At 43.5% G+C, this 19,993-nt stretch overlaps 1 protein-coding gene across 2 annotated transcripts in view; it reads left to right on the plus strand.

Annotated features, from left to right (window-relative positions):
- GLI3 (GLI family zinc finger 3) overlaps positions 1-19,993 on the plus strand; it is a gene marked incomplete at its 5' end in the record, with an annotated part of 201,889 nt that overhangs the window by 39,195 nt on the left and 142,701 nt on the right. For both annotated transcript variants that reach the window (XM_081996622.1, XM_081996623.1), the window contains one exon: positions 16,152-16,394. In XM_081996622.1, the coding sequence (XP_081852748.1) occupies positions 16,152-16,394 (243 nt within the window). The remainder of the gene's footprint in view (positions 1-16,151; positions 16,395-19,993) is intronic.

The raw sequence follows: 19,993 nt of genomic DNA on the forward strand, positions 1-19,993 counted from the left end.
AGTTCCCTCAGCCGCTCCCCATAACACTTGTGCTCCAGCCCCCTCACCAGCTTCGTTGCCCTTCTCTGGACACGCTCCAGCACCTCAACATCCTTCTTGTAGTGAGGGGCCCAAAACTGAACACAGGATTCAAGGTGTGGCCTCACCAGTGCCGAGTACAGGGGCACGATCACTTCCCTACTCCTGCTGGCCACACTGTTTCTGATACAGGCCAGGATACTGTTGGCCTTCTTGGCCACCTGGGCACACTGCCGACTCATGTTCAGCCGGCTGTCAGCCAGCACCCCCAGGTCCCTTTCCGCCGGGCTGCTCTCCAGCCACTCCTCCCCAAGCCTGTAGCATTGCATGGGGTTGTTGTGGCCGAAGTGCAGGACCTGGCACTTGGCCTTATTAAACCTCATACAGTTGGCCTCTGCCCATCGATCCAGCCTGTCCAGATCCCTCTGCAGAGCCCTCCTACCCTCCAGCAGATCAACACTCCCACCCAACTTGGTGTCATCTGCAAACTTACTGAGGGAGCACTCGATCCCCTCATCCAGATCATCTATAAAGATACTGAACAAGACCGGCCCCAGAACCGAGCCCTGGGGAACACCGCTTGTGACCGGCTGCCAGCCGGATTTAATGCCATTCACCACAACTCTCTGGGCTCGGCCATCCAGCCAGTTCCTCACCCAGTGAAGAGTAAACCTGTCTAAGCCACAAGCCACCAGTTTCTCCGGGAGAATGCTGTGGGAGACGCTGTCAAAGGCTTTACTTAAGTCCAGGTAGACAACATCCACAGTCTTTCCCTCATCCACTAGGCGGGTCACCTGGTCATAGAAGGAGATCAGGTTGGTCAAGCAGGACCTGCCTTTCATGAACCCATGCTGGCTGGGCCTGAGCCCTTGGTTGTCCTGCAGATGCCCTGTGAGCACTTTCAAGACCAACCACTCCATAATCTTCCCTGGTACAGAGGTCAGGCTGACAGGCCTGTAGTTCCCAGGATCTTCCTTCCGGCCTTTCTTGTAGGTGGGTGTCACTTCGGCAAGCCTCCAGTCATCTGGGACCTCCCCTATTAACCAGGACTGCTGGTAAATGATGGAGAGTGGCTTGGCAAGCTCCTCCGCCAGCTCTCTCAGTACTCTTGGGTGGATCCCATCAGGCCCCGTAGACTTGTGGGTGTCCAGGTGGTTTAGCATGTCCTTGACTGCTTCCTCCTGGATTATGAGGAGTATATTGTGCTCTCCATCCCCATCTTCCAGCTCAGGGGGCTGAATACCCTGTGGATACCTGGACTGGCTATTAAAGACTGAGGCAAAGAAGGCTTTAAGTACCTCAGCCTTGTCCTCGTCCTTGGAGACAATGTTCCCCGCCATATCCAGTAGGGGATGGAGATTCTCCTTGCCTCTCTTTTTGTTGTTAATATATTTGTAGAAGCATTTTTTATTATCCTTTACGACTGTAGCCAGACTGAGCTCTAGCTGGGCTTTTGCCTTTCTAATTTTGTCCCTGCTTGACCTAACGAGATCCTTGTATTCTTCATGAGTTGCCTGCCCCTTCTTCCAGCAGTGATAAACTCTCCTCTTCTCCCTGAGTCCCAGCAAAATCTCCCTGTTCAGCCAGGCCGGTCGCCTTCCCCGCCAGCTCTTCTTAGGGCACATGGGGACCGCCTGCTCCTGCACTTTTAAGATTTCCTTCTTGAAGGCTGTCCAGCCTTCCTGGACCCCTTTGTCCTTCAGGGCTGTGTCCCAAGGGACTCTCTCAACCAGTGACCTGAACAGGCCAAAGTCTGCCCTCCGGAAGTCCATGGTAGCAGTTTTGCTGACTCCTCTCCTTACTTCACTCACAACTGAGAATTCTATTGTGTCGTGGTCGCTAAGCCCAAGATGGCCTCCGACCACCACATCTCTCTGTTTGTAAACAGCAGGTCCAGCAAGGCACCTCCCTTGGTGGGCTCACTCACCAGCTGTGTCAGGAAGTTATCCTCGACACACTCCAGAAATCTCCCAGATTGTTTCCTCTCTGCCGTGTTATACTTCCAGCAGATGTCCGGTAGGTTGAAGTCCCCCACAAAAAAAAGGGCCAGCGAATGCGAGACTTCTGCCAGTCGCTTATAGAATGTCTCATCTGTCTCTTCATCCTGGTTGGGTGGTCTGTAACAGACTCCCAGCAAGATACCTGCCTCATTGGCCTTCCCCCTCATCCTTACCCATAAGCACTGTATTTGGTTTTCAGAATCATTGATTTCTATGCAATCAAAACACTTCCTAACCTACAGAGCCACCCCACCACCTCTCCTTCCCTGTCTATCCCTTCGGAAGAGCTTATAGCCATCCATTGCAGCACACCAGTCATGAGAAGCATCCCACCATGTTTCTGTGATGGCAACTACATCATAGCTGTCCCGCTGCACAATGGCTTCCAGCTCCTCCTGTTTGGTGCCCAAGCTGCGTGCATTGGTGCAGATGCACCTGAGCTGGGCTATCGATTTCAACTCTGGCACGCTACCCCTAGGTTCAACTCTAGTGAGCCTGGTTTTATCCCCTCCCCTCTCCAAATCTAGTTTAAAGCCCTCTAGATCAGAGCAAAGGGGAGTGTATGCGAATGCTGACAAAACCTCAGGTTTTCATGGGCAATGGTGAAGGGTTAAGAGAATAAATATTCTTTCAATGAGAGAATTTGAAGCTCCCTTGGGATATGCAGGTTCAGACATAAGAGTGGACATATGTCACACATTGTTGGCATCTGTTTATGTAATTTCTTTATGCACTTGTATATTATTTTTTCCACTTAACTTGAGGCTTTGACAAGCTCCCTCTCAGGGGATGTCTTTCAGAACTTTATTTTCCTTAACCTCCTAGGACAATGGCAAGTTTCACCTTCTTTTGACATGGCGTCATGAATTACCTCAGGCTTACTTGAAAGGGTTTTGTAGTTATGCTGGTGTGTTGTGAAGGGTTCATGGTGGGACAAGGCTTGAAAAAAGGCTGAATATGTCTAAATAAAGTCACTGAGATGGTATACAGTAATCTTTATGTAAACCAAAGGGCAGTGATGTAATACAGGCCATGGTTTTGCCCCTATGCGAGGGGATTGCTCTGGATGGAGATGTTAAAACTTTAAAAATGTATTAAAGGAAAAGAAACAAATAGAAAGCTTCGTGTGGACAGATAAATTGTGAAGATGAAGAAGTGAATTCAGATTCCTGCTGCTACCTTGATCGGCAACTAGTTGTAAAAACATACAGTGATAGTGTGCTTTGAAAAGTAAATTAGCAAATGCAGGCCATGGTGGAGAGCTCAGTTCATCTGTTTCTGAAATTACAAAGACACCCCTGATTTGTGCCAGTTAGATTGCTCATTCAAGGCTTTGGTTAATATCAAAAGTAGTGCATTTTCTTTGATGTTAACACTCTTTAATGTCCAAGTTTACATCTTTGTTTCTGTGATTTTTTGAAGATACGACCCAAAAGAGAGGGAAGTATGTAGTTCAGTGCAGCAGACAGTGGTAACCTTACTGCTTTGGAAAAGATTTTTTTTCTAGTCTTTAGAGAGGAGTTGCAACAAGCAAGCCCAATATGTATTCTGCTGTGAGAAGGCTGCAGACTGTCAGTCTTTTGCTATGAAAAACCAGCATTTTCTAATGGGAATTTCTTCTTTACAGCTAGCCAGTTTTGATATTACAATGCTGGTACATCTAAAAAGGCTGATTGAATTTTATATGACAAATGTGTTAAATCTCATGTCCTCTGCAAGGAGGATATGTTAATGCCACAAATGGTTGTGGCACAGTTGACAGCATTGTCTCGGATAACTGTAGAAGTACCTTAAGGTCTTTAAGCTACAGGTTATCTTTTGCTATTTTTCACATTTACAAGAGTTGTGGTAAAACTGGTCCAAACAATGAGATGAGCGTAAAAGCATTATTCTCAATCAGAAAGATTTAGCAGTATGATGTCAGAGATCTGTATTATATTTCCAAAAGACTATGGTTTGTCTATAAAGGAAAAAAACTGAACTCTCATTGGTGCCAGCAAGATAGACCCTTCTGTCCTGCACTGGGGATGAAAGAACATGGCCTCTATTTGGAAACAAGCTGTTTTAAATATTTAGCAATCTGTAGAGGACATTGGTAAATAAGTCCACTGCTATTACTCATTTTCAGGAAGCTTATTAAAACAATCATTCAGAACCTAAGGTAGTTTAAATCTGACGAGGGGGAAGCAGTGTGTTTTGTGTGAGATTTCTCTGCTAATGATATAATAAGCAGGAGGGTTGGATGGGGTAAGCATCATTAATTCAGGGCAATAACACTTTTAAAGGTTGATTTGTTTGTTTTCTTCTGATTTTACACTTCTTAAATTTTTTTCCTTCCCTGCCTAGGGAGGTGGTAAATAGCTATTAGGCAATAGTTATGTATTTGCGGATAAGTTGTGCAAGTTGTGGACAACCATTTTATGTAACAGAAATGGGACGCATGCTATGTTTTGCAGAATGGGAACCTTTTAATATACAGGGTGATTTGCAGGGCAGCTTCGGGCTGACTGTTCGACATATTCTGCCATCAGGTCTAACTGGATGTTTCTTTATACAAATCAAATGAACCTTGAATCCTTCCATCATTACTGTGCTTATTTGCTATATAAAAATACTTTTATGAAATCAGTTATCAGTATTTTACCCATTTGGTGCGTGAATAAGACCAAATTGTGAGAAGTGGCTTGTGAAGGACGCGGGTGAGATTTGAGAGGCAGCAAGATCTTCAAGTCTAGAGGCCCCTGTGAATTCTCTCATAACAATTTTACTTTTGCAGGCACATGGAGGTTCAGTCCCTCATGGCAGTTGGGTGTGAAAAGCTTGTGGAGGCTGCATTTTCCTTTAAAAGATGTCCTGGTTCTTTTTCTTCATTTTTCAAGAGGAAGCACCCTTTCTGATTTTAGTTTTGTTTCTTTTTGCCTCACTTTTGTTCAGTGCAACAGTGCTGTACCTTTTTACCACACAAAACTTAAGAGAAATGTAGGAAAATGGTTTTTAGTTTTGATTCTGCCATGATGGAAAAAAGTCTGTGGCACTCTTAAGAAATAGTTAGAATTCTTAGTGGTATGTTTAAGAGGCAGTCCTACTTCGTTTTTTAAAAATAGGCTCCTTTCAGTAAAATTTGGTAATTTTCTTTTGTTGTTGGACTACTTTCTGGATTGGAATGGATCCTTTACTGTCTACAGTTTTGCATTCTTTCTCAGCACACAGAAGTGACTATACTCCTGGGCAGCGTGCAGGAAAATTTTAAAAAATTTTTAAATTTTTCTTGTTTGTATATAACCAAGTGAACTTTTCAGGTGGTTCCCTTTTCCTTCCCCAACCTCCTTCCCGTAGAAATTGTACTTATTTAACTTTTGGGGGGGATGAAACTTTGTTTAATTTTTTATGAAAGGAATGTTGCCTTCAAATCTAGGTAGCCAAAAGTAATAAGGAAAAATAAGGAAACATTGAAATCTCCTTTTGTCAGATTGTGCATGGGTGAAGCCACCAAAACATGATTAACAAGTTAAGAATGCTCTTTTTGAGCTGCTATGGCTAGTAGTAGTATGAAGAGAGGGTGCCGTTTTAATAAAATCATTCTGACATGTTCTTTCTGAACATAGGAGTGTTTTTCTAACTTGTCTGTCTTTCTGATCTCAGGTGTCCATTGTGTAATGATAAATGGAAATATATAATATTGCTTAGGACAGTTATAAACACTTAAGTACTTGCATGCATTTGGATTGTTAAAAGCTTGCAGCAATATTTCAGTGTCTTTTAAAATCTGTTGTAGAGCATTAAGGTTAGAAAGACAAATTAGTCAAAAAGGTGAAGTCTCGAAACCAGTCTTTCTTATCTCTAGAACTCAACAGAAAACATTAACAATTAACTTGTTTTAATCCATAAAATGATCTGTTCAGCATGTAGTTCCTCCTGCTACGAGGTTGTGTTGAGAAGCCAGGAAAAGCTGGTGTCTCATGCTTGCTTGCCTCTTCTCAAATGTAGCAGGCAAGGCTGGTGGACCCAGGCAGAGGCTGGGAAGCCTGGCCAGAAGTGTGCAGTGGAAGTGAAGAAGGGATGAGAGAAGCACTGACAAGGAGGAACCCTCTGTCCTGGGAAGGGGACACCAGAGATTAGTGAGCTGTAGTCAATGACCTTAACTCTCCAACTCTGTCACAAGCCTTCTCTCCAAAGCTTCTAAGAGTATTTCTTTCCTAGATGAGGGGAGTAGAGGTCATGGTACGAAGAATTTGCTCCTTCCTTTACTTCCAGGTTCTCCACTCTGCATCCTGCTTTGCCCACTCACATGCACCTGTCCTTGGACCCAGCCTGATGCTTCCTTGTGGCTGGCAGTAGCATTTTTGATGGCTGGAATGTGAAGACGGTAACTATGTGAGGTAGCATGGCAGTGAGCATCTCTGCCAGAGCTCCTGCATCCTCCTTAGTGGAGAAAACTGAGAAGAAAGTGAGGGGCAGGGGGAAGACCCAGGCTGGTCTTTGGGACGGTCAAGCATTTTTTAAGGTGTAGGGAGAACTTTTTCTTCTGTAAGGAGGTGTCTTCAGGGAGGGAAGACAGCCTCTGAACTTTAACACTTACTGCGTCTACTTGATAGGTAAACAGATGGCATCAGGTTTGGGGTTTTCAGAATGCCAAATTGCTGGGGGAGAAAGAATATTTGATGATATCTGTGAATTAGTAGCTCTGCAGTTTTTAACTAATGCATTAATGTCCAGAAGATCATTCAAAGCATTGAATCGTTTGGTGTACAGGACTCCAGATTTTTCTGGGGAGGCTTTTTTCTTTGCTTGAAAACATCCTTTGCTGTAAGTCTTCTATTTTTCTTGCAGCATTCTTCTCCTGAATTATTTAGACTTCTATGAGGAATGTGAAAAGTGTAATTTCTGTGTTCAGGTATCCAGCATGCCTGTGTGGACACTTGGACGCAGACATCCATGTGTCATGCAGAGCCTCATCTGCGATCAGTTGGATTTTATGGAACATAAGGTGGAGCTGAATTTGTGAGTGCATGTGACCACACACGTCTGTATACGTATGTGTATATGGCAATATATATACATCTATACATGCAAAAAAGGCATTCAGATTTTGCCCTGAGACCTTGATGAAATCATTGTTTGCAGCTGAGATTGCAGCCACTGTAAATCAGGGCAGAATAACACATTTTAAACAGCTGGTATGCTTCAGAGGGCAGAAGTACAGGGACAGAATGGAAACAGTGACTCTTACTGCAACTGTGCAAAAGGATGCAGCAATAAATAAATTTTGTAATGAAATAGGTGATATCTGCCATCTAAACTGAAGGGTTGCCGTGGCTCTGGGTTGTTGCAAACCACTTAGTGATTGGCTAATAACTGCATTTAGCAGTTTAAACCCACCAAAGGAAAAAGGGAAGAAATGTCAACTCTGCAATACTAATTAAAGTAGCTTTTTTTTCGGTTAAAGCCAGGGTGTCTGGGCTGTAGGTGTTAAAGAGAGATGGTGCACAGAAGGGTTTATAACTTCTCTTTCACACTTTTGCAGCTTCGAAGCATGGCTAATCAAATTTATATCAGGCTACAAACAGCATTGTATAACAGCGTTAAGGCCCGGTGTTGCTGCTGGCTTGGTAGAAAATGACAGCACCACGGAGTGTCCCCCAGTGTCTGAGTGAAATGAGGCAGTTACCCTCAGATAAGGCATAAATGCGCTATTAGATGGTTGAGAAATACATTCTTCCCCCCCAAGCCCTCCTGGGAATTTATTGTAGTGCCTTTGATGTAACTAATTAGCCTGCTCAAAGTAAGCAGTGAGTAACAGTCTAATAACTGGCTAATGGAAGGAACTTCATGATGTTTTCAAATTGGGATCCTTTTGAATATCTTGCAAGAGGCTGAGGAGCTTTTTGCTTCTAAGAAATCGTTGCCAATAGTCAGATCCTGATGTCCATAGTCATCTTTCTCCAAGTTGTATTTGAGACTCCTGGCTCTTTGAAACGGGCTAGATGTTGAAGAGGAACAATAATCCTGGAGATATTCTGAAAGTGCAGAGCTTGAGTTTTAGCCCTGACCAACAGACTTGGAGCAAGTATTTTAGTTTGCTGGGGCTGTTGTGCAGTAACTTGCAGTCTTTGAATTTTGTAAGGTGGAACACTTTTTAAAAGGAGAAATGAAAAAGTATGAATGTTTTTGCAACTCTTCTCTTGTGTGAGTTTCCCAATCCTCAAATAGCAAAATCAAAACACAAAATTTACTGTACCAAGAAAGTGAGGTGTTTTTGACTGCCTTTCTAGTACCGCAAATTTAAAAGGAGAAATTGCATACTGCATGTTAATTTTGCTGATTAATTCTACCTTCAAATGTCTTCTGCTTCTGCATTAAGGCTTTTTTCCTTGTCCACTGGAACTATAAAGCACTGCTACTACCAAGAGTCCCTTTCTCATCAAGCTAATGATGCAGCATTTCCACATGCCAGCAAACACTTCCAACACATTTTCCAGGCACAGACCACTTGTGCCCAACAGGCAGACCATCTCTGACGCTGGGTGTGAATCCCTCTTGCTCTACTTGCACAAGTAGTTTCACTGAATCCCTGGGATTACGGTGCAAGTAAAGCAAGCAGAATTTGGTCCTTGTAGGCCCCACGAAGGTAAACTTAAAAGCTCACCACCTGCTCGGTACCTGGGTGCAGGGTTTAGAGTTTCTCCTGCAGCAGCCAATGTCGTCACTAACACCTCAACCAGAGTGCTGGGGGCTGCGCGCACGAGCGGTGTTAAGTATCACTGCAATAATCCACTGTCTGCCATGGGAGAGACACGTAGCCCTGAACTTGGGAAGGGAGAAAATGGTTTTCAGCTGTTTTGGTTTAAATTATTTGTTTTTGTTATTTCAATGCCTGTGTGGAAATGGGCTGGGAGAGGGCTTGTTCAGAAGTGAGGTTCCTGCTTCTTTGGAGTCTGACCCTCTGAGCTGCCTCCGTTAGCTTCCCTGAGACTCGCAGCCCGCGGGCTGGGGCTGGGCATTGCAGGGGCTCCAGCTCCACGTGTCGGCTGGTTGCCCGTTCAGCTGGGCAGCTGTAGGCAAACTTGACCAACAGGAAACCGTGGGAATCCGGTTTGCAGCAAGCAACTTCCGCAGCTTGATCCAAAGTCATTGAAGTCAGTGGGATGGCTCAAGTGTCAGGTCAGTAACTTCAGGCATATACCCAAATGTTACTCCTTCCCCCCACCCCCCATCAGTGGGATGTAGGATCAGATGCAAGGCAGCCCAGCCCTGCCTCCTGCCCTCCTCATCTGCCTTCTGAGGGTGGGAGTTGCGGGACTGACAAGGAGGTTTCCACAACACCCTGTGCTGTTGTGTGTAGGTAGCTGTGAGCACAGCTACCTCTTATGTTCCCCAAGTAGGACTTTTTTTTTTTTTTTTTTTTTAGCTTAAGTAAGATTTTTAGCATCTCCCTGTAGGTCTGATCCTGGGACTTGTAGATGGAGACTCCCAATTAAATCTGGTAGGTGTTTGCTTGTCTGAAACTTTTTTAAAAGTGGGTTTATTTTACATAACTTCATCTATGTCTGTTTAACTTCAGCCACTTGGTTTTAGCTGGGAGCAGTTGGGGAGGCACCAAGCAGTGCAAATTCATCTGGATAATCAAGGAATTGACGTAAAGACATCACTACTAACAAGGCACGCTCAGATCTAGATGTCTAAAGTTTACCTGAATTTTAAACTGCTTTGTGCCATTAGCAGGTTCCCCAGAAGTCTTGGGGAAGAGTTATGTGCACAGCTGGAAAAGGCTGCAAGCCATGTTCTGATAGCAATGCATGGCTGACTTAGTGGTAGAGCAACGAGCTCTGTATGGGTCCTGTCTTGTCTCCTCCGGGTCGGTGGGAGCTCTGCCATTGACCCAGAGGAGCACAGGATCAGTCTCTGTTTTGAAAACTGTAGAAACTGTATTGATGCACTGTGTTCTGGCTTCTTCTGTACTTTCAAAAAAAGAACTGAATTGAGTTGTGCTGTAGGTGCAGCAAAAATCAACGTACGTATCATTTGTGGAAAATAATGGGGGAGGTGTGGAGCATTATGTAGGTATTGTCAGGACTGGGTCTGCTTTCCTTGTTAAATCCTTTTTCTTCCAATGAATGTTAAAGATGACAAACAAAAGCAGGTTTCTCAAAACAAACAAAAAAAGAGAAAAGCTGTGTATTCGTATTCCAAAGGTCATAAATCAGTTCCAGGAAAATACTGTACATATGGTAATGGAAAAATAACTAAGCTGAAAATCCATTACAAACAGGAATGTAAATCTATACAACTTCAGTGGTGAGCTGAAATCATACTGTATGACGATCAGGTAATGTATGCTGTTTATAAGCACAAAAGTCTTGTATAAGGTGTGCTTAACCACTGCAAATAAAGTGAGTACTATACTTGTTATCTAACAGATTTTGTAGCCTCTTGTATGGTTGGAGTCTATTTTTAAAACCAATTATGAGCATTGTGCTTCATATCTGTGTTAGTGTTTCCAGAGTGTGTACTTCATGTGCAGTTGCTCCAAATGCAGGAAAAAAACAAACTTGGGACCAAGAGTGCCCAATTTAAACTACTGTACCCACCCAAACCAAAACTTTGGTTACAACATGCACTGTTTTTAAAGGCAGGCACAATCCTACAGATGTATTTCCTCCTGCTTTGCTCTTAAGGTGGCGAGAGTGTAGTGATCAGCGTGTGTATGCAAGAAGGTACAGATACTTGTCCTAATGAGCCTGGCAATTGCTCTTGCATCATTTCAAGGAAGAAAATACCAAGTCTCAAAAATTTAGACCTTCTTAAACATGAGGGAAATTGCTTTCTTACTTAGATATCTATTCTATTAAGAATCTAAGTAGTCAATATTTTTTACATCCCTTCCCCTCCCCATTCCTTCTGGCTCACGGCAACCTAAAATGCTACTTTTCTGGGAAAGACTGATATTCTGACTTCAGTTTTGTAATTTAATGATGGAGCGTTTCCTTAGTAAACCAAATTTAGAGTACTAGAATGCTTATCTTATATCCAGACCTTGAACATAAAAGGCATTTTATACCAGCAATTGTTCATTTAATGAGCAATTGCAGAGTGCAGGACGGTTAAGGGATTGAGCTATATGCACCATTATTGCAAGAAGTATTCCGAAATACCAGAAATAGGACGTAAGCTCTGATCAGGGGGACTGTGAGCACAATTACCTTCTTTTCAAATCCTTCTGTGACACTGCGGGAGGAAAAAGGACTTTGAAACTTGAAAGGAAAGAGCTTGCTTTCAACCTCAAAAGCTAGGAGGAAAGGGCTCTGAAATTTGCTCAGTATTCCCAATTCACCATTAGCCTGTTTCTTCCTTTAGCCTCAAGGCATTCTCCGCTTTTTGAAAAGATGTTAAGAAATTCAGTCACAATAGAGAGCCTAGTTTTGAACATGTTTCACTCGGTCCATTGAGGTCTGGTCTTCAGCCTTTGTGTGGGGTGAATTGAGCTGAGCAGCAAGCTGGTTGGGGAGAGGTGAATGAGCAGTCTCTGTGCAGTCACAAATTCTGGCAAAGAAAAGATTACCCTTTCCTTTATTTTACAATATGCATTCCTGTACAATCCTGCTAGTGGCAGTATGTGGAGCTGAGCTTGTGCTTAGGTCAATATGGAGCACTTGGTTTATAGCAACTCTTGTTAAGTTTGTCTTGTAATTGAAGCTGCTGTTGACCTTGCTTGGAGACCATTTGTAAAACCGTTTATTTAGCATAAACTGAAATAATAAACCCTCCTTCTCTTAGGCCGATTGTGATAGGGTGACATTAGTTTGATTTAATGATTAGCCGCCTGACCCCTCAGCTAGAGAGAGCCGTTTGAATAGGGAGAGTTCACTAGGAAGCACACAGGAAGAATACTAATGAGCTTGTTAAATTTAGCATGGCACCAACCACTTTTAATTCCTCTAATGGGAGAAGCACTGCCTCTGAGAGAGAGGGAGGGAGATGGGCAGAGGGGGGGAAAAGGGGAGAGAGAGAGGAAAAGAGGGAGGAATGCCCATGTCCCGGTAGTCAGAGAATTTTGGTCAAGAGAAGAGCTTGGAGGGAGCATCAGCCAGGGTCTCTTGGACTAAGTTGTAAGTACCTTGTCTCTTCTCTTACCCAGCTGAAATGTTTTGGCAGATCGCTCATGAGACAGTAATGCTCTTCACAAGTTGCATGCAGAAATGCCATGATGAAACTTAATACATAACAGATTTAACTGGGTTGGTGGCGTCTTGTCTAAGTGGGGGTCTCTCTGAAGTGTATTGAGACTGATTTTTAGTGTGGTGTATCAGTAGATTTCAACTTTTTTGTAGTTGCTGACGTTAAGAGGTTTAAAGTAAAAAAAAAAAAAGGCAATTTCAACAGGGAAAAAAAGTTTGATGTGTTTTTGCATTCGGTTTTGGTTTATCCTGGTTTTTAATTTTCTGTGTGTGTCAGCTGAGCAATTAAAAGTACGTTTATTCAGGCATGCTGTCCAGTGTGAGTTTTTTTGAAGAAGCTTGTTGATTAAATGAGGTGCTCCTTGCTGCCCTGCACTTCTAATGAAAACTGCTTCTAATCTGAATAGCAGGACTAAATCAGGTATTTCTTCATGTATGGGAGAACCTTGGATTAATGTGTCCATTCCAGGCTGGGCACTTGTAACGTGTCTTTGGCTATGTCTTGTTAAGACAGAGTAGAATATACATGAAGAAAGAGCAGCTTATGCAGATTGCTCTTGGGGCCTGATTACTTTTTTCTTTTTTCTTATTTAACCCCTCTTAAACCTGCAAAAGGTGGGATGAACTATGCTGGAGTCAGTGGGGTCCCACCAGCAGGAAGCAGGTGGAGATGAGGGAGGATCAATCCCTTCAACTTTGGCATTTGTCTCTCTGCAAGATTTTAGTAAATCGTATGTTTCTTTTGACCCTGAAGCCGGCCACTTCTAAAATGTGAGTCGAGCAGTAACTGTGGTGTATTTGGCTGTAAACCCCTTTGGCAGATGCTGCTGGCGAAGTGGGCTGTTTGCTTACATTTTTGCTATAGAGTCCCACTTGTTGCCATGGTGGACGGTATGTTTCTGTCAATAATTCGGCTTGGCGCAGCTTGCCTGCGCTTACCCTTAAAACTTTATTGAAGGATTCAGCTGAAACAGAACAAGATCAGGCAGCTTTTGCCTTTCGGCGCGCTGGAGCGGCTCGCCTGCCGCTGTGAGAGTCGGCAGCGTTACTGCCAGAGGAGTTTCCCCGCTCGGCGCCCGGGGAGCTCCTGCAAAGCGCTCGCCCGGTCGTGTCCTGGAGCGCGGGTGCTGTCAAGTTTCTCATCTGCCCCCTATCAAAAGCAGCTCAGTGGTGCAGAGCGTGAAGTAAGCGCTTAGCGAGACGTTTGGCTGTTGAATATGCCTTACTGCAAAAACGCTGTCATGTTTACTTAAAAAAAACCCCCACCTTCTGGGGAAATTTTTACAATGGTAGACAGTGTACAACAATGTTTGACTTCTAAGAGCACACAGCAGTAATTTCATTATGGGGAGAGAGGCGGTTTGATGCAGAAGGAAAAAAAACCTTCTTTTTCTGTTTTCTTTTTTTCCTTGAGGAACCAAAAAAAAGGAAAATTTATTAAAGCAAAACACGCTTTTCCTTTAGTTTTCAGGTTACTGAAAGTAGGTTTTGAATTTCATTTGGCAGTTTGGAAAATCTGCTTGTTCCATAGCAGTCACTAGTACCTTGATTACTGACACATGCATGTTTTGAGAGGGAAAGAGTAAAAGTGGAGCCTGCAGACAGACGTCAGCTTCTTGTTGTATCCCAGGATGGCAGTTTTAACAATTATTATCTTTTTATGGAAGAGTAAAAGAACTGAAATCCTATCTGATCCTCGGATTGATTATACAGCCCCACAAATCACTCCAGCTTGCTTCTTTCTGTCTTTCTGTACTGTGGTAGCACAGGTTAGCTTGCTCTGCGTAAGGGTTTGTCAGGATTTAAAATAGAGTGTAATCCCCTATTTTTACAAGAGTTTACATCTCATCAGTGAAAGTTCACTTTAGGTTGAAGTTTAACATAAAAGACTCCGGCTAGAGAGAAACAATATGGAAAATACGTCTTTGGGGTGATTTATTTTTTGTTTTTTAGTTATACAAGCAGCTTTCTAAAAACCTCATACAAGTTTTAAAGTTTTAGGCTCCCTTTTGCAGTTCTCTAACTAAAACCAGCTTTGGTGTAAAAAGTTGAAACCTTAAACCCTGCTAATCCAGAGCAGGGACCAGTGCCTGTGCATATTAATAAAAAGTAGAAAAGGGCAAAGGGTTTAAACTCTGCAGTGTTATTGTCCATTTCTATTAACTCTTTCTCCTCAGACCTGATCCTGGAAATGCTCTGTATGGAGAATTACTGCTGCCTGTATAAAGAATTCAGTCCCTGTAAGATGCTGATAAGTCGGCAGACCCTGGTTGCTCTAATACTTGGAGGTAGAAGAATAATTGTGTTCAATAGGCTATGCTGCTGGGTTTTCTCGTTGTTGCTACTTGGGATGAGAGGGGGCAAGGAAGAGCCAAGTGAAGCACCACCTTCAAAACAAGGGGGTAGCTACGTTGTGCCTATATTGGCCAAAATTCAGGTCCAGGTATCTATACGTACAAAGCCTGTTTCTAATCCAATTCATATGAAAGCAAATAGGTTGAGTTATGCTGGTGTCAGGCTTGGTGAAAGTATTCTCCTGGTGAATCGCTCACTGGTGCTTTTGCTGTGTGAATGATTGCCCCAAGGCAAGGTAAAAGTAAAAAATTTAGCCCTGACTTCACATTTCTGACAGCTGAAGTGTAATCTTGGCACTGTTGTCAATGATCCTTCCTTGTATGTGGGTTGTAGAGTAAATATACCTTAGTTTTATGCTTTAATTTCCTTTCTAGTTGCCTTTTTTTTTGTGCCCGGTGTTTAATATGAGGTTCCACAATGCACTGCTGAGCAACTTTTGAAGTGAAACATATTTATCAGTACTACTTCAATGCATATTGGTGTATGCCTGTATGTGCAGGATGGTTGATTGAACAAGGCTGTACCTGGAGCGTGGGTATGGGCCAGGATTACAGCCAGCAATTGCGCTTGTTTATAGAGAAGTCTCTGTATTTTAAACCAATAATGCAACTTTAGGAGAAGCATTTACAGGAGAGAGTTGTGTAGCTAACAAAACCCCTCTGCCACATGGCATGTGTGAAATGTCCTCGGGAACGTGCATCTGGCTTTTGAAGAACAGGACCGCTTGGTCTGGTTTTCAAAGGGTGCACGTGGTCCATGGGGGTTAAAATTCATGTGGGAGCAGGGGGTTGGTTCAACACCTGGTCCTGGGGCTGCCTGCAAGGGAGGCTGGTGGAGCCATTTTCCTTTCCCCTGCCTCACAAGTGGTACCACAGGCCTAGAGGTTTACTCCAGAACAGAGCTTGGGTTTGATCCTCCTCATATTTTTTTCTTGGTCATTACAAATTTGTGGATTTGTGCGCGTGGATGTGGGGAAAAAGGAGGGGGGAGCACACTCCACTGCGCATGTGTCCTTGTGGTGACACTGGAGCGGGTGGCCTCACCTGTGCCCGCCTGATGCTGCTGCTGTATCTTGAGCAATTTTACCCTTTTTATAGTTGCCCACCTTACTTCTGATTGCTAATGACCTTCCTGGAAGGCTCCAGCCTCTCACACAAGCAAACCTCCAGGGACTGGAGCCGGGCTGCAGAGCAGCAGTGGGTGGCTGGGTTTGATTTAGGCCCAGCCGGCAGGGTTCATCATCTCCTCTTTGTGACAAATTGGTTTTTGCCTCCCTGTCAGGCAGCCCAAACTCCCAGTCTCCTTGTCCCAAAGGCAAGAAAACGGCAAGCCTGTGTCTGTTCTCGCACGATTGATAGCCCCGCCGGCAGGAGCATCGGCGCATGGGTGACGATGATGTACCGCTCGGCGGCTGCCCGCGCGGGGCGGGCGGGCTTCCCCAGGCCATCTCTCATAGCAGCCCGTGCACCTATGCTCACAAACTTACACCGTGAGGAGGAGGGTGGCGGGGGAGAACTCTTCTTTATTTACTATAAATGGGCTAAAAGAGTGTGTGTCTCTTTCTCCTTCCCTTCTCCTTTTCTTCTCCCTCATTTTTTTGCAGAGGATGAAAGTCCTGGGCAGACCTATCACAGAGAGAGAAGGAACGCGATCACAATGCAGCCGCAGGGTGGGCAAGGCCTCGGCAAGATCAGTGAAGAGCCTTCCACGTCGAGCGAGGAAAGGGCCTCATTAATCAAGAAGGAGATCCATGGATCTATATCGCACCTTCCTGAACCTTCTGTACCTTACCGTGGGACGCTCTTTACCATGGACCCTCGAAACGGTTACATGGACCCTCATTACCGTGAGTAGTGACTGCTGGTTCGTTTAGGGATGCGAAGTTGGAAGGCTGTCAAATCTAATGCAGTTTTATTTGTTTCCTTGCTGATTGCTAATGACCTTCCTGGAAGGCTCCAGCCTCTCACACAAGCAAACCTCCAGGGACTGGAGCCGGGCTGCAGAGCAGCAGTGGGTGGCTGGGGTTGATTTAGGGAGAACTGCTTTCTCTGGGGAGAATCATCTCCAGGGAGAACCGCTTTCTCTGGGGCGGGGGGTGTGTGTGTGTGAGGTAGTACAGTCTTTTTTTCTGAAGTTAAAAACCAGGGGGAAGTTGCATGGCAGCTTGCAATTATCACAGGCCTCTGCAAAGCAACTTCCACGGGACATCTCATCTGTTGCTAATCCTCCTCAGCCATCCATGGTTGCGTTTGCTCCGCCTCCTTGATATGTAAAGTAAAAAAGCCTTGTTAAAGAAAGCACAGAAGGAAAATGAAGCAGGCCTTAAAAATCCGTCTTTTAAAATGATGTTGAAGTATGGTATTAAGAGGAGGAAGGACTGTGCCTTGTACAATGAAAATTTGGGGGTGTTGAAGGTTTATTGTTCTGTTTTTGATGTTTTTCTTTTATTTGGAGGTTTTTTTGAGGATTCATGTGTGTGTGAGAGTATGTGGGCTGACAGAGTGGTTTTGCAATTTTCTTCCCCAGCTACAGTTCCCTGAAGTTGGGGCAGGGGTGAGGCAAATGATTTCAACTTCTGAATTCCTGCTCAGGCATTAATAAAAAAGTAAGAAATTAACTGACACTTGAACACAGATGTGGAATGGATTTCTTCACAGGCAAAATGAGGGAGTTAAGCAATTTTTTTCATCTGCTTCTAGTTTACAAAAAAGAGGGGGGAAAAAATAATTTAGTTGTGTAGTAATGAAGTACATCTTGAGGTGTCAAGGCTTGTGCCTTTTGATTATAGATTTATCACCCAGTCAGGATACAGATTTGGCATTTAACCTTCCAGTCTCCAGTTCCAGATGATAGGCTTAAGACCCACAAAGAAGGGCCAGTGTGTGTTAGTTTTTTTTCCACATCATTCAGAAATGTTAGTGTTTTAAGGCAAAAGGTCATTAGCCAGAAGACTGATTAGTGGGGACAGCTGATTAGTGCATGTTTTTTTGCTAAAGAAAGTGCCAGGGATAAAAGCTAATTTTATCCCTTCATTAGTTGGGCTAGCAGCAAAGGGGAATGTTCAGTCATCAGGGTGCAGATCAAAGTATGTCTCACACAACCTTAACTCTCACCAACCTCCTTTAAAAAACAAAACAAAGAAACAAACAAACAAAAAAACCCACAACCAACAACAAACCAAACAAACAACAACAGAAAAAAAACCCCAAAAAACCCCCAAAAAACCCCCCAAAAACCTGCAAGAGCCTGATTGTTAGTAAGGATGGAGGTCTTATCAGAAAACGAACACTTTTTGTCTTTATAGTTTTGATCCGTATTTAGGGTAAAAGTTTGCAGTTAAGCTTTTGAGCTTTCTTCCGGTATAGGCAATCGGTTTCTGTGCACCCTCCTCCTCCTCTCTTGCCCAGCCCTGCTTAAAGCCTCTGGAGGAGTTACTCATCTTTCCGCTGAGGAGGATGTGCTGCAGCACACCAGCAGCAGACTTGTCTGCCAGAGAGGCGTGAAAGTGCAGAGCAAACGGCTGCTTGCGAGTAGCAGCGTGTAGAAATACTAGCTCACAGGTTGGACGTCGTTCATAACTTACGATTTGTTGATGCAACCCCCAAATATCACTTAATAAAAATCCTATTGGGGAAGCAAAATAGCTTCCCTGCTTGTAGGCAGTATAGCTGGGGAGAGATGAAATGTGTGACAACCCCCCCACAAACCTTATGCTGAATTTAGTGGTGATGATTGCCATTTTGACCATCTGACCAGCTGCCAGCTCATCCCTTAAATCTAGTTCAAAGTGTTATGATAGATACTACAGAAGATTCAGACTGAAGAAAAAGGGCTGGCCAGTCAGAATGAGTCTGAGTGGTTTGCATTTAGTTTATTTAGTTTGATTTCATTGAATTTGCATTTTGATGAGAGTTCTCAAGACCTAATGAAGCTACTATGTCTGTATTGTGACCAATAACGCTAGCTGGTTAGGATGTGTGGGCTACTAGAAAAACATTGCTGTCAGAAGTTGAGAGAACAGCAGAGGTTATGCAGCATTTAACAGTAGAGAAACAGGAGATGAGTTAATTTTAAAGGAGCAACTTGATCTTAAAGCAGAAGTCGAAGTCAGAAGACATCAGATGGGCACACCTGCTTCACCGCTGCTGTAGTGAGTGGTGCATTTGTACTCACTGATTTATAAAATCCCTTCAAGCTATTAATGTCATATGAAGAGCCATTGTGCTTTTATTTACCTTTAATAGATGTGATACAGAAGGATAACTAAAGAGACAAATGTCTAGTTAGATTTATAGGAAAGTAGACTGGCTTACTGAAACTTTTGTAGTAGTTGTATCATTTATATATGTAAGACATGCTTTCATCAAAGTGGTGACTGTATTCAGGCTGACGCTTAGTGGTCCATATGAAGAAGGCTGAATAATGTAAACATACTCCAGTCCCACTGTAGGAACAGGTGAGGTACCAGCAAGGCTGTTGTTCCCTTCCTTAGTTTCTTGCCAGTTTTGCTGGGCATATGGATAGAAAATACTGGTTTAATTCAACATAGCTGGGTATGTAAACACTCACAGTAATTCCTTAAGTTTCCCTGTGGCTGGAAAATACAGACTTTTCAAGATGCCTAATTTGTGTTTCTATTTATACTCGCTTTGTATTTAAAAGTGTGGGCAGGCTTCCTGTAACACAGGAAAAGGGAAAATAATTTTTTGGAAGGAGGACATCTGTATATTTTTATGGCAAGAAAAGAAAAAGAGCATTTAAGTCAATTGTGTGTGGAATCCATGTACCCTCCAGGAGTTGCAGTTATTAGAAACAACTTGAATGCTTCGCATTTCTACATGTAAATATGCGTGTCTCTGTGCATTACAGGATTTTTTGTTGTTACAATTTTTTTCCTAATTAAAGTGACTGATGTTGTAAAATGTTGGAAATAATAGTTACCATATATGTGGAATAAATACCTCATTGAGGGGGAGTTTGCTCTCCTGCGGAGTGTGGGTGGGGATAATGGTTGTGTTTCAAGTGGACCAGCTTTTCAAACAGCTGGGATGAAACATGCTATGGAGCTGGTGGCCCTTCTGCATTGCGAGAGAGCCCCGCAACTATTTAGCCAAATGAGAATGAGAGCAGCCCCATGCTCAGCCCACAGCCCTCTGTCGTCCAAGAGACAAAAGGGAAAACACAGGCCTAAACCAGAAATTTTTGTTTTCTGTCTCTTTTTGTTACAGTTTTCTTAAGCACTGTTTAAACACTGCTCACAAAGTGTGGAGGTTTTGGTTTTGTTTTTTGAGCTCTTTAAAAAACTTTTCTTTTTTTTTTTAAAGCTTTAGGGCAGATGACAAAAATGTTGGAATTTCCTTTTATGTGTTGCACCTTTTCTTTATTGAGGAGAGCAGGGTTATTGAGCTTAATCAGTGTTTGTTAAACAGATTTAAAACCCTGTGT

This window comes from Phaethon aethereus (genome assembly GCF_964289735.1).
Source record: "Phaethon aethereus genome assembly, chromosome: 2".
NCBI classification, from domain to species: Eukaryota; Metazoa; Chordata; class Aves; order Phaethontiformes; family Phaethontidae; genus Phaethon; species Phaethon aethereus.